The sequence below is a fragment of the Pristis pectinata genome, chromosome 5 (assembly GCF_009764475.1).
Source record: "Pristis pectinata isolate sPriPec2 chromosome 5, sPriPec2.1.pri, whole genome shotgun sequence".
NCBI lineage: Eukaryota > Metazoa > Chordata > Chondrichthyes > Rhinopristiformes > Pristidae > Pristis > Pristis pectinata.
Genome location: NC_067409.1, coordinates 79,101,987 through 79,115,723, shown reverse-complemented (window position 1 = coordinate 79,115,723; position 13,737 = coordinate 79,101,987). Strand labels below are relative to the sequence as shown.

General features: G+C 37.8%; 1 protein-coding gene across 1 annotated transcript in view; it reads left to right on the top strand.

The window, feature by feature from the left end:
- The window catches only part of nup153 (nucleoporin 153), a 46,479-nt gene extending 32,796 nt beyond the window's left edge, over nucleotides 1–13,683 (top strand). The window contains exons 18-22 of the mRNA XM_052017045.1: nucleotides 977–1,834; nucleotides 6,755–7,120; nucleotides 8,109–8,387; nucleotides 11,638–11,800; nucleotides 12,587–13,683. Coding sequence (XP_051873005.1) covers nucleotides 977–1,834; nucleotides 6,755–7,120; nucleotides 8,109–8,387; nucleotides 11,638–11,800; nucleotides 12,587–12,680 — 1,760 coding nt within the window. The 3' untranslated portion in view covers nucleotides 12,681–13,683. The remainder of the gene's footprint in view (nucleotides 1–976; nucleotides 1,835–6,754; nucleotides 7,121–8,108; nucleotides 8,388–11,637; nucleotides 11,801–12,586) is intronic.
- Nucleotides 13,684–13,737: the final 54 nt, after the last annotated feature.

Here is a 13,737-nt window from a genome sequence, read left to right as displayed (position 1 = left end):
AATTTGGATGTATACAGAAGATGTTGTGTAAGATTTGGCATTTAGGATTGCTATTGTATTATTAAACATACAGTTCATTTCCTGAATTAAAATGTAGGGACATCATGACATCCTAAAGTAATTTACAAGCAAAGAAGTAGTTTTAAAACATAATTACTGTTGCTGTTGAAGGAAGTCCAACAGCTGATTTTTAAATTGCAAATCCACATGGATACCAACAGAATAATGTCCAGATAATCAGATTTAATATATAATGGTTGAGGGTTAAATATTGGTCAGGACACCAAGGATGATTTCTCTGCTTTTTGAAAATCTCTTCAAATATTTTATATCCATGGAAGAGATCAGGGTTACCCAGTTAGATCAATGAGGCATTTGTCTAATTTTTGTGCTCAGACTCATGTAAGACTTGATGACACAACTTGCTGACTTAGAGGCAACTGTGTGGCCCAAAGCACACCTCTTGAATAGGTCTGGTTTGGTTATTTCTAACTTATTAATGGCTGAAGTAGATTCATGCAAATTAATATTGTAATTCAATTTGTTATGCAATAGAGATTGTTGGCTGTACAGCTGAGCTGTTAAAATCTGATTTGACAGTTAACAAAATAAGCAAGTTCCAAAAGAAAATCAGTACTTAAGGTTAAAGTGCTCTGGTCTCTTTCCTTGATATATGCTAGCTCTGATTGATTTTGTTCGATTTGTTGAGGTATTTGCTCTGATTTTTTTTAAATTGTTGTAACTGTTTGTTTCACTGCCTGGACTTTGCAATCTGTGCTGACGGGAAGGCACTTACTGCTGATGTTGAAGAAGGTGCCGATTTTTAAAACAAAAAATCTGCCAATCACTGCATTTTGGCTTTGACCTTTCAGAAGTCAGAACTAAAATATTTAATAGCTCTGCCATTTTCCTGAATCCCATGATGAATTTAAGTGGATAATTTAATAGCTTGCATATCATTTTCTTTCTTGTGCAGGGCCTGACTCTTTGGTACCTGCAGTTACTTCGACATTCATATTTGGCATCCAGTCCTCAACGACAGACTCTTCGCAAAGTAGCAATGATGCTACAGGATTTAAGTTTGGAAATCAGGGTGGTTTTAAATTTGGTGCATCTGATTCTAGTTCATCAACTAGTGCCTTTGGAGGACTTAAGTTTGAGGCCACTGGAGGCTTCAAATTTGGAGTTAATTCAACAGAGAAAGCCCCAGATGGAAACAAAGAGAATAATTCTAAAACTGCTTCTGGGTATAACTTTACCTTTGGTACCAACCCAACCTCAGCTTCAGCTTCAACTGCTACTAAGTTTGGTGTCTCGGATACAAGTCAGCAAAATAAGAAAAGTGATGTGCTATTTGGGGGTTTTAAATTTGATGCCAGCGGAACAATTGCTAAATCTGAAGACAAGACTACACCGAGTGGTTTTAAGTTTGGGACTGAGGAAAAGAAAGAAATCTCAGCAGTGCAGTTTGAGCTTGATAAAACAGAAGAGAGAAAAGATGGGGGAATCGAGAGTCGGGCAATATTTGGCAAGACAGTTGAAAAGGAACCTGTAGCTGCTTCAACTTTTATGTTTGGGAAACCAGATGAGAAACAGGACTCGTTAAGCTCTGCACCATTTACATTTGGTAAGAAGGATGTTGAGACACAACCACAGTCTGAACCTTCTTTTAAAAATCTTGAGCAAACCAAAGAATCAGCATTGTCGTCTGATATTTCAAAACCGGAAGCCAAATCTGGATTTACTTTCAATGTGGTTAAGTCAGCTGAGAAGCCAGAGGTGACAGAGCCTGTGCAACAAAGATCTGTGTTTGGAGCTACAATAAATACTTCAGGTAAGAAATGATAAATTCAGCATTGAAATGGTAAAACTTGTGGTAGTATCGGGAATTTCAGAATACTCCAAAGCAACCTGCAGTCAAAGAGGCACTTTGAACGTTATAACTTGATAGTTATACTACTGAACTGGTAAACCTGAAGTCTGAACTAGTGATCCTGGTTGAAATTGCACCATTGCAGATTGGAATTTAAATTCAGGTAGTTAAGTAAATTAGAATAAAAACTGGTATTAATAGCAATGATCATGAAACTATCAGACAATCATTGTTAACCCATGTGAATCACTAATACCCTTTTGCTTCTCATAACAAGTCTGGTTGGTATGACTCTAGACCCACATCTAAATGGTTAGCAGCACTCTGAATCAAACCATTGGGCGAATAAACGTTTGATCTTGCCAGCAGTGCTCAAATCTCTTAAATGATTTTTTTAATAAATCACTGTTCTAACATGGGAAACTTGTATCGAGCCAAGTCCCACCTTTTGAAATGAGGACCACCTAATCTGTTATCTGGAACAATAATAGCTTAAAAGAAAAATATTGGCCAGGTCATTCTTGAATAGTTCCTGTGCTACTCTTGGAATTGGTGCCATGTAACTAGGAAATGGGACTTATGATAGACATCTCATCAGAAAGAAGAATTCTCCAACCATGCAACATTTTTGTACTGTAGTGTCACACTACTGAGTATTCAGAGCTCTAGAATGGGTCTTGAAACCACTGCCAACTGACTTCAGTAAGAGTGAGTACGATGTCCTTGGTTGGCCTTTTTCCTCCATATTCATTTAAAAATACTGATGATCAAAAACGTATGGCTTGTTAAAACGTTATATATTCTGCCTCCATTGATTCTGATAGCCATTGTTTTTCAAGGAGTGTGATACTGGAGGATCACTGGATTCAAGGAGGATACTGGCTAAATTCCAAGGTTAACAGTTAGAGTTCTGGACCATTGATCCAGCAATAGGAGTCTGATCTAGTAGCAGGAGAATTTAAATTTAAGCAATGAAATAAATCTGGAATTAAAAAGAAGGCTGGTAAATCTCTTCTGTAGATTCCATGCTAAAGTAGAGCTCCAGCCTGTCTGACATTCTATCAAAAAACTGGAAGTCTGAAATAAAAGTGAAAAGTGCTGGAAAAGCCTCAGCAGATTAGGCAGCATATGTGTAAAGAGAAATGGAATTATTATGAATGCAATCAAAATAAATTAGATTTAAATTGCATAGAGGGGTGGGGATGAATAGATTTTACTGTTCAGTCTCCAGACTGTCTAGCTGTCTTGTTTTCGCATTTGGCATGATCTTGATAAGACCTAGGATCTGATCTTTAACAGCTTTTTCTTCACCTCTTGCAACTTTATTTCTATATCCCTATGTTTTGTTGCTCTTTTAAAACTTTATATTTGGTACATATGTCCTCTGATCCTCCCTTCCAAAATCTGTTATTTCACATTCTCCTTGTGGTTCATCAATATCTACCAAATAATCTATTAATTTGCCTTTGGCCTTTCTGTATCTAATTGGAAACCTCTTCACAGTTGTGCATATTCCCTGTCTTCAATGGTCATAATGCAACCCAAGCTGACAAGGACATGATCTGTACTTGTACTAGATTTGATGTGGACATGACAGGTTATGAACGCCTGACTTGTGTACAGCCTGCACGTGAGCGTTTGGGAGACCGGCGGAATGGATTGCCGGCTGCTGCAGAGCCGCAGGCATCTTCTGCCACCTGGGAACCCAGTTGTTGGCTTCATTTCCAACTTGCAAACTGTCCACGTTACAAATACTTCACAGGAACAGAACTTTGCCATAACCTTGAGAGGACCTGTACTCTCCATTTCAACTTGCATAAACCTGTGGCAATAATTCAGTTCTATAGGCTGTTTTAATGTAGCTTGTTTTTGGGAGATAGAACGTAGCTGCTAGTCTTTAATCTAGCACAGATTTTGGTGTAAATTAGCCTAGCTATTTAGGATCTTCAGCTGCTAAAATTAGTTTATTGATTAACAACTAAACTGGCAGATGTAGGTTGCCTTCATACTCAGTGATTTAGCATAGTTTATTAGAACAATTGATTTTCAATAAACTAAAAATGAAGACCACCAGTATTTTTAAAAACAACTTTGGCTAATATCCTCAAACAACATTAACAAGCTGAAATCAGTTTTCGCTCAGTTTAAACCTGTTAGCAAAATGCAAATATCAATCTATATGTAATTATATTATTTGAGAAATTTATATTTAATAATATTTCTGTTCTTTGTAGCCTCCACTGTCTAACAAACTACGAGATTTTGGAGTTTAGGCTCACAGAATCACTGCATGGACAAGATGATGATCGGCTGATCTTGTGCCATCGGCCCATTGTTGTTCAATCCCTATATCCTCTGATTCCCTTAGTGTCTTAAAGTCCATTAATCTTAGCTATGAATAGCATCAAGAGTCGACATCCATAGCCATCTAAGGTAGAATTCTGAAGACTTATAACTCTTGCTTAAGTTGTTGACCAAGCTATCGGACTCTCCAAGTAGGCCCTGTGTGGTTTAAGTGAACCTGCCACCACAGGATGGTCTGAATCATGCTGACAGCCAACTGTGCGTGTCTGCATTCCAGACTTCCTTCCTTGCGCATTGTAGCACATAAGTACAGAGCACGCTGAGATCGGATGTAGGTGCACCTGACCTCCCAATCTGCTCCCGGAGGCTCAATACACATCATGTTCTCCCTTAAGCTGGCAGGTTTAGCACATCCTGTTTATTTAAATGCCCACCTTCATTAAATAGGTAAATATTTTTTTTTCACTTTAATTACATGCTCTGAGTGTGGTCTTAAATTAGTGTTTTTTTAACTTAAATATCAGCCATCGGGGTGACACGTGGACCCAGCCTTTTGTTTCTGCCACATGCAGCCAGATCACTTCTCAAGGCCTGTCCTGACTTGAGGAACATCAATAGTGCAAGGCCTGCAGGGTTTTGGAAGCCATATGACTGCAGGAGTGCCCCTGCAGAATCTTGCAAAAGGCATTTATGGAGGTGCAATACATTTTCACAGTTATGGTGCCATAAATCAAACCCCTTCCTCCAAACTAATCAAACACAATATAATTAAGATGGTAACTAAAATAACAGAATATTTTACATTATTTTAAAATCCTATATTTTGAAATCGTTCTGTAAAGGAATTGCAATTCACATTGGGTCAGATAATGTGTTGAGCAACAATTATGCTAAATATGTCATTTTAAAAAATTTTAGAGACCCAAAGGGCATCTTAAATAACAGCCAGTTAGTGAACAGCTTAAATTCACATCAGTTCTTGTGATTCCATGGGAGATGAATAAACAGCACAGCCAGTGGAGATGTGCTGCATCACCAACTTTGGATTTTTGTTAAACTCTGTATGCATGGAAATAACAAAGTTGCAAAGCAATGAACATGAGTGCTAGTTGTTGTGTTATTACCACCTGAAACTTAGCCTCTTTTTTTTCCCTTTGTTTGAAATGTGCAATTCAATCAGGTTTAGGTGAGAGTGCATTAAAGATGTTTGATTTGAAATTAATTCAGTAAGCCTGAAAATTACTAGAGAAGCATTGCATTTTCCCCTCTCTCACTCTTCAACAACATGATCAATTTCTTTCTTCTCTCCTTTTTTGTTCATTATATTTTTGAAATCTGGTTATTCCTATTGTTCTTCATGCTGGTTTTCCTTAACTTGCCTTTTGTGTAAGGCATTTTCTAAATTGGTTCAGAATGTACTGCCCACTTGTGGCTTTTGGAATGGTTTGGCTTGGCCCACCATTAGCCTCACTGTGTGGCCAGCCAGTCATATTCACCACTCTACACTCATTTGTCTGCAATGGACACTTGATTCCAAAGCTAGTTGCTATTCAGCAAGGTCCTGCATTGATCAGAGCCTTCCTGCCAAAAATCCAAGCCCTGTGCCCAGAAATGTTTTGATGTTGGCAAAGCCTCTCCTCAGCCTTACCAGTTGTTGAGACTGTCATGTCTTTGAATATATTAAGTGTTTACAGGCATTGAACCAAATTTAAAATATTGAATTTTAAAAAATAAAAATTAATGTATTTAAACCCTTAAACTTTAGAGAGTGTTTAAATGCAAATACATTTAAGTTGATTAATACATTTAAATTACCATAATTCAAGGACATAAAACATGACCACCTCCCTTGGAGTTGTTCCTCTCCATTGATATTTATAGAATTGCTGAACCAGATTTAACCTGTTGGAGAACTTTGTGCCCAGATTTCCCAGGGAAACTTTTCAGGAAATTGGGACTTTCATACTTGCATTTGGACTCTATGGCCTCTGTAAAAATGAATTATGAACTGTTAATATAGGATTATGTATTGGGTTCCTCATTGGTCTGTAACATAAAGTATTTGTTTTGTTGATAGTAATACTTTCGTTGGGTGAAATTGTGATTTTTAGTTTCTTCACCCAGTTGTTGACATTAATTCTTAATAGTAGGTAATCTTTTCACTAATTTCATTTGAACATTCTTGTTTACCAGGGGTTAACATTAAAGGTTGGTTACTTTAATTGATCTATACTTGCACCTTTATTGCTATAGAAAGATCTTGTACCATGTCATGCAACGTGGAAATGGATCAGAATTGCAGCCAGGCCAATAGAGCTGAGGCAGCAGCTCTATTAACTGCACTTCTGTGCTGCCCAAATGTACTTGTTTAAATTGAGCGTGCTTAGGTGCATGTACAGTAATAAAATGTGCTTTGTATATTTTTTTTTAGTGAGCAGCTTTGTTGTTAATCCTCATAATAATTATGTGCTGCATTGTTACATCCCAATAGTATGAACAACTTGGTAACAATTGTGCAAAAGTAGTTGAGATGGTTTTATGAGTTGAACTTTACTTCTTTCTTCCTTCATGCTGTAGAACAAGGTGTTACAAAGCCACCTTTCAGCATATTTGGCAATAGTTCTTCCACGTCTGCTGGAACAAATGTGGGGGATGCCACGTCTTCAACCATATTTGGTAGTTCTGCACCCACAACAAGCACACCATTTTTGTTTGGACCGGCTGGTGCCCCAGTGGGTAGCAACCTTGGAAGCAGTTCTGAATCAACCGTTCCTACAACCAAGCCATTTTTATTTGGCTCACAGGAGATTACATCAGCAGCCAGTACATCAAGTACAGGGGCCCCAACTGTACCGTTCCCATTTGGTTCAGCACCCAGCAATAACACTGCAACATCATCTGTCTTTACATTTGGAGCTTCAACTACAACTTCTAATTCCACAGGTAAATCTTTCCAAACTCCTTCTCATAAGATATAAGATATTTATTTATTAGTCACACATACATCGAAATACACAATGAAATCATCTTTTTGCATTACTGAGAATGTGCTGGGGCAGCCCGCAAGTGTCATCACACCTCCAGTGCCAACATAGCATGCCCACAGACTCTAATCTGTACGTATTTGGAATGTGGGAGGAAACCCACACAGACACATGGGGAGAATGTACAAACTCCTTACAAACAGTGGCGGAATTGAACCTGGGTCGCTGGAGCTGTAATAGCGTTACGCGAACTGTTACACTACCGTGCTACCACTCTCGAGGCTTGTAAGCTATAGAAATGTAATAGGCAAATTGAAGTTTATTTCTGTACCATATAAAGGTCCTTAGAGTTATAGAATTGCCTGAATAAACAATTCCCAGTTCTGAAGCTTTCCACATACCAAAAAGAGTAACTTTGTGATCAGAGATCCTATTGTTATAACCATCAAACTAGGCCATCATTTAAAAAGGAATGTTAAAAGTATTTAGCTGATATGTTTGTCTTTTCTTTTTCACCAGTCCCCCATTCAATTTGGGAAGGAACTTGGGCAAATCTGATTTGTGGTTCACGATTCATTTTCTTTCTGAGAATGAATAAGACTAACTACTAGATTATGTAATGTTGTGCTCTTGTAAGATTTATTTTGTGCCGGAAGCTCTACTGGTATAGTAGATAATTTCATGCAGTTTTATGACTGACAGGATGTATCTCAGCTGGCAGTAATTTCTATTAACAAAGTTTCCATTAGTTTGGAAAAAAAAGTCTTGTATTTATATATAGAGTGCAGAAAGTTAAAAATCCTTTGGCTAACATTTAGTCATAAAATATGTTTGAAGATAAATTTTAGGATGGTGCATGAGAATAACTGGAAGGAGTTAATTAGCTGTAGGTTCAGTTGCTAAAATAACTTCTAGCCATGGAACTTGCTGTCTGATCTGGTTTACAGGTGGCTCCTCAAACCCCATCTTTGCCTTTGGATTAAGTTCTACAACTGCAGCAAATGCCTCTGCTTTTGGTAGTACACAAAACCCGGTTCCTGTGTTTGGACAAAGCAGCAGTCAGCCATCTGCTGCCTTTGGTTTGCCTAGTGCACCTACTTTTGCATTTTCAACTGGTTGCCAGCAGCCTGCCTTTGGTTCGCAGTCTACCAATAGTCAACCATCTCTATTTGGAGGACAGTTACCCAAGCAGCAACCTACATTTGGCTCAACTTCATCTACCTCGAGTAAGTAACTTCTAATTCAGTAACTGCTCTAAATTTGACCATACCCAAGTAATAACTCTTGAGACTATTTTTTTTTAAGTAATGCAGTGGCATTCAGGTTACTTGCATGTTTAACATATGCCATTCTATAGCAATGAGTTTTATTTGTATGTATTAAAACAAGAAGATTTGTAGTATATTGAAGTTGTTTGTAATAGGGTACTTGCAGTAAAAGTACGCCAACACAAAATCACGGGGATCCTTGCTGTTCTTAAAATAGGACTGAAGTAGAAAATTTACCATTATAGTAAATAGCCTGTTGACAGACAATTGTTTGTATGTTAATTGCCTTATTTAATGGTAAATAATGAGAGACTCCAAGTGGGATTAAATAATTAGAAGTAAACACTTATTTCAAATTTGTCAGTAAATTTAGAAGCATAACATGTTCCTTCTGTCCAACACCTGATGGGCCAACATAGCTGCATCCAGACTACAGGATGGTTCTATCTGGCCTGTCTCAATTAGCAGTGAGCCCATGTTCATAGCTCCCATATCTACACTTCCCTGGAACAGTATATTGGTTCCTACGAAATATGTACTTAAGTGGAAAACGGAGAATTACTTTTATGTACCAATATATTTTTTCAGGAAACCCTACACATTGATCATAAGCCAAGCTGAAATGTCATAACAAAAACAAACTGCTGGAAACACTTAGCAAGTTGGGCAACATCTGTGGAAAGAGAAATAGAGTTAAGGTTTCAGGTCATAGCCCCTTTATCAGAACTGGGAAAAAAGCTAGTTACAATTTGCAGAGAGGGTGGGGGAGGGACAAATAGGACAAAGGAAATTTCTCGAAAATGGTGAGCCAGCATAGCTTGAATGATATGTTGTTTATAAGTCTATCAAATCACTCCCTCAATCCTCCTTCAATGAAAACAAACCCAGCCTATCTAATCTTTCCCCATAATTCAAATCCTGTAATCCAGGCAACATCCTGGTGAATCTCCTCTGCAATCTCTCCAGCACAACCAGAACTACACATGATACTCCAAGTGAGGTCTAAGGAGTGTTTTGTAAACTTGCAGCATGACATTTTGACTTTTATGTTCTGTGCTTTGACCTATGAAGGCAAGCATGCCATACGTTTTCTTCACATACTTTCCCTTAAGTTTCATTTTGTGTGATCTTTTAAATGCTACTTGGATAAATTTAAAAACATTTGAAACATAGAAAATAGGAGCAGGAGTGGGCTATTCAGCCCTTTTGAGCCAGCTCCACCATTCAACATGATCCTGACTGGTCATCCACTTCAGTACCCTGTTCCTACCCTTCATCTCTTTAGCATTAAGAGATGCATGCACCTCATTCTTAAACGTATTTAATGATGGCCTCCATTGCCTTCTGTGGTAGAGAAATCCACAAGTTCATCACTCTCTGGGTGAACAATTTTCTCCTGATCTTGGGTCTAAATGGCATACACCTATCCTGAGGCTGTGATCTTTGGTTCTGGTCTTTCCAGCCATTGGGCTCCTCCCAGTATCTAGTCTCTGTTCTTGTTCAAATTTGATAGATTTCCATCAGATTCCCCTTTCATTCTTCTACACTCAGGTGACTATAGGCCTAACTAACTCATTCCCTCGATAGCAAGAACATCCATCCTTGGATAAAGAGACCAAAACTCCTGGTCCTGTACTGCTGTAGAAAGATATCCTTGCTCCTGTACTCGAATCTTTTTGCGGTGAGGTTAACACTCCGGTGTGCAAAGACAGATAGGTCTAGCTGCAACTTCCCATTATCCAGTCTTTCACCACTTAGATGATGTCTTTCTGCTTCTAGAACCAAAGTGGATAACCTCACATTTATCCACGTTAAACTGCTGCCACCATGCGTTTACTTACTTGCCCAACCTGTCAAATCACATTGGAGCCTCACATCCTCCTGACAGTTCATAGTTTTCGCTAGCTCTGTGTCAACTGTAAACTTGGAGATGTTATACTTCTCTCCACCAAAACATAGGTAAATACAGGCAGTCCCCAGGTTACCTAAGGGTTCCATTCCTGAGAGCTGTCCATAAGTCAATTTTCTCCATGTCAGAAACGTCTATTTTCTGTGGCTACCCCTATTGTATCACTGTACATACACTTGCTATAATTTCATTTCATTGAATATTCACCCTAACACTACCTATAATTAAACTAATGGAGCCCCTGTATTTCAACTAGCTGGAGCCCAAACTGCAGCATCCCATTAGGTACTGCCTGCCAACCAGAAAAAGACCCATTTATTCCTGTTCTACTTCCTGTCTGTCAACTAATTCTCAATTCATCTCACTAATAAAAGTGCATTTTAAATAAAATAAATGCTAATATAAAGGGTGTGCGTGATTAGATGATTAACTGTCAAAGAAATGCATTTTAAGGAAAATTGAGTGTTTCTGGATTGCAAGGTCAAGGTTAAAGTGCAACAACTAATGGCAAGGCAAAGCTATGGTCATTGGAAGACAATTGTTAAGTTAGAGTTTTACACAAGGATGGGGTCAGCAAGGTCAGAATGTACAGGGTGGGGTGCAGAATAGGATGTGGGTAGTGTTGATTTGAACACGGTGGAGGCCCAAGAATGCAGCAATGAGGATGGTCATAGTTAATAGAGGGTGATAGTTTATATGTGGGAAGTGATTTGGAGTTGGAAATGAAATCAGAGAAGGGGACATGGTGTATTGGGGTGAGTTTGAATCACTGCAGAGTGTAACGGATGAAGAATATTGAGTGGATATTTTGGGAGAGCAAAGGACAAGAGGGTCTTTAAAGCATGTGCAATCAAAGGTGGTACAAGGTGGGATGATCTCAAATGATGACCAAAGAGGCAAGAGCCCAAGGTGTGATTTGATCTTGACGACAACAAAACGCTGTCATGATAGTAGAACTATTTGTGGTCAGCATTTGGTTGCTGTTCAATATACTACACACATTTCACCTCTAATCTGCGCATTGTGGTGTTTGTAAACTGGCAAACCTGATCAACTGGACTGGTTTTTTATCTAAATCCAGGATAATGCACAAAAAATGTTCAGTTCTTATTTTGGTCAAAATATTCTAGCTAAATGGATTGCAGTTTTAAAGATTGTGCACTAAATTGTTAGAACAGATAGATTGTTGCCTTGTGCTGATTAAACCATGTGTTGCTAGTAATCCAGAAAGTACTTGACATTTCTAAAAAGTATTACTTGGTTAAATAATGTATCCATAAAATAATGTTCAATCTACAGATAACAGCTTCCAGTTTGGAAACAGTGGGCCAAGCTTTAACTTCAGTGCCACCAATTCAACAAATGAGGTATTTCAATTTGGATTGGCTTCAACAGGAGCAACACAGCCACCTGCCCCTGCTGGTGGCTTTCAGTTTAATCCTACTACTGGATTTTCTCTTGGGTAAGAGCCTGTGAATGTTTTCTGAACGCTTCTCTCAAATATTGTTCTTGCTTGACAACATTTGCTGGGTGATGTGAAACAAGGTATTGTCATAGAGTAAGAAACCTGGAATTATATAAGCACATTTTGCTTAAAAACTCAGCAAAAGAATATTGCATTCATCCAGGCTTAATGGAAAGTTCTGTTTTGCACTTCAAACCTGTTGTTGGATATCTGTAAATAAGGCAATATTTGGCTCTGGTATTTCGTTTCCTTTTGACTTGCAACATTCTTTATGGTCAGACATATCATATCAATTGCCTTCATGTAGTTTGAAGCAGTGAACTTGCACACTGTTGGCAGGTGAGTAAGTGGTTTGACTACCCAGTTGGTGAATTGTACTTACCCTGGTGTATCAATCGCCATGAAACAAAATAACTGTCTTTGACAAGGCAACATAGGATTATGCAGTTGGTCAGAAATTATTGAGAGATAAGATTGAAATTCTTGGGACTTCTTTAAATGATTCATAATGCCAAAGCACCAGATCTAAATTTGCTTTTTCTTTTCACATTTTGAAACAAAGCTGGATGTCCTAATTTTTTTTAAATGTTTGGATTACTTTAAGACAAAGGGTTATAATTTTTTTAGTTTTTTGGAAAATCAGCAGCAAGCATCTGCAAATGCGAAGTAGCAGCACCTATGTGACATTGATTTCCAAAACATAAGTACAGATTTTTTTTCTACAAAAGTAATTCATATGTAACTCAGTCAGTAACTGGTTTGTTTTTCTTTTCTCTTGGACAGGGTTGGTGCCACCAATCCTTTTTCTGCAACATCTGGTGGCCGTTCAGCCGTTGCTGGTCGTAAGATAAAGACTGCTGTTAGACGCAAGAAGTAATTGTTACAGCTGTTTAAAAAGCAGAGCTAATTATTGAAAGTGTATTTTCCATAAAGAGCTGGTGCCCTGCATTAATAATTGAGTTGTACCTCCTCTGGGCTTTATCAGATCTACCTAGGACCATTTGAACATGCATATAATTGGTCGCTGCTTTTAGTTGCCTGGTGATGGGTGGACTGTAGATTTTTTTTTGTGAGAACCCAGCAGTGTCATTAGTTCAGGACTTGGCATGGTCTGGCTACAAACAACTTGCAAAGTGAATGGCTTTGTACATTGATACCTCTTCATCCGCACCACTAGATATTGTTCATAACTCACCTAATTCTACTGAAAGGTTGTACAGACTGAAGAGCATCGGTGAAAATAGGGCTGATAATTGCAAAGGTTTCATCGCAGTACGTGTGAAGTATGTGAATGTGTAGATGTTAAATGGATGGCCTATTGTGCACTGATGTTTTCTGACTGCAGAATGATTGCTGAATCATACTTGGAGGACTTCAAATGAATTGTCTTCATTTCATAGAACATGTGCTTTTTTTAATTCTGTTTTGCTTTTTTGACTTTTCATTTTATTACAAACTATTATGTACATATCCTATGATTTTTCAGTCAATCTACTATTGGACGAAAACCAATCTGTGAACTTGAATTATTTTTTTGTTATAGCAGTATGTTTTTTGTTCAGTATTGTCTATTAGAAGATTTTATTATGTAAATCTCATTATTCAAAGTTGCCTGAATCCATTTAACATCTTTTCTGATATACAAAATTGGGAACCCTTTAAAGTTTGCGTATTGGCTTTTGTGATCCACTTTTGTTTGGACCAAAACAGTGTTGTACAAAGTATTAACTATATATTTTTATATTCATTTAAATGGACTATGGTGACTTTGGATAATAAGGAGAACAATTTAATATTAAAGCCATGTTTATTACTGTATGATTAACAAAACCATGGGATAAATGCCATCAATAAAAATGAAGAAATAGTAAAATCATTGAATTTTCAGTGGAATCTTTTCTTCTGTATCATTTAATTCTTTCTTGCCTTTTACT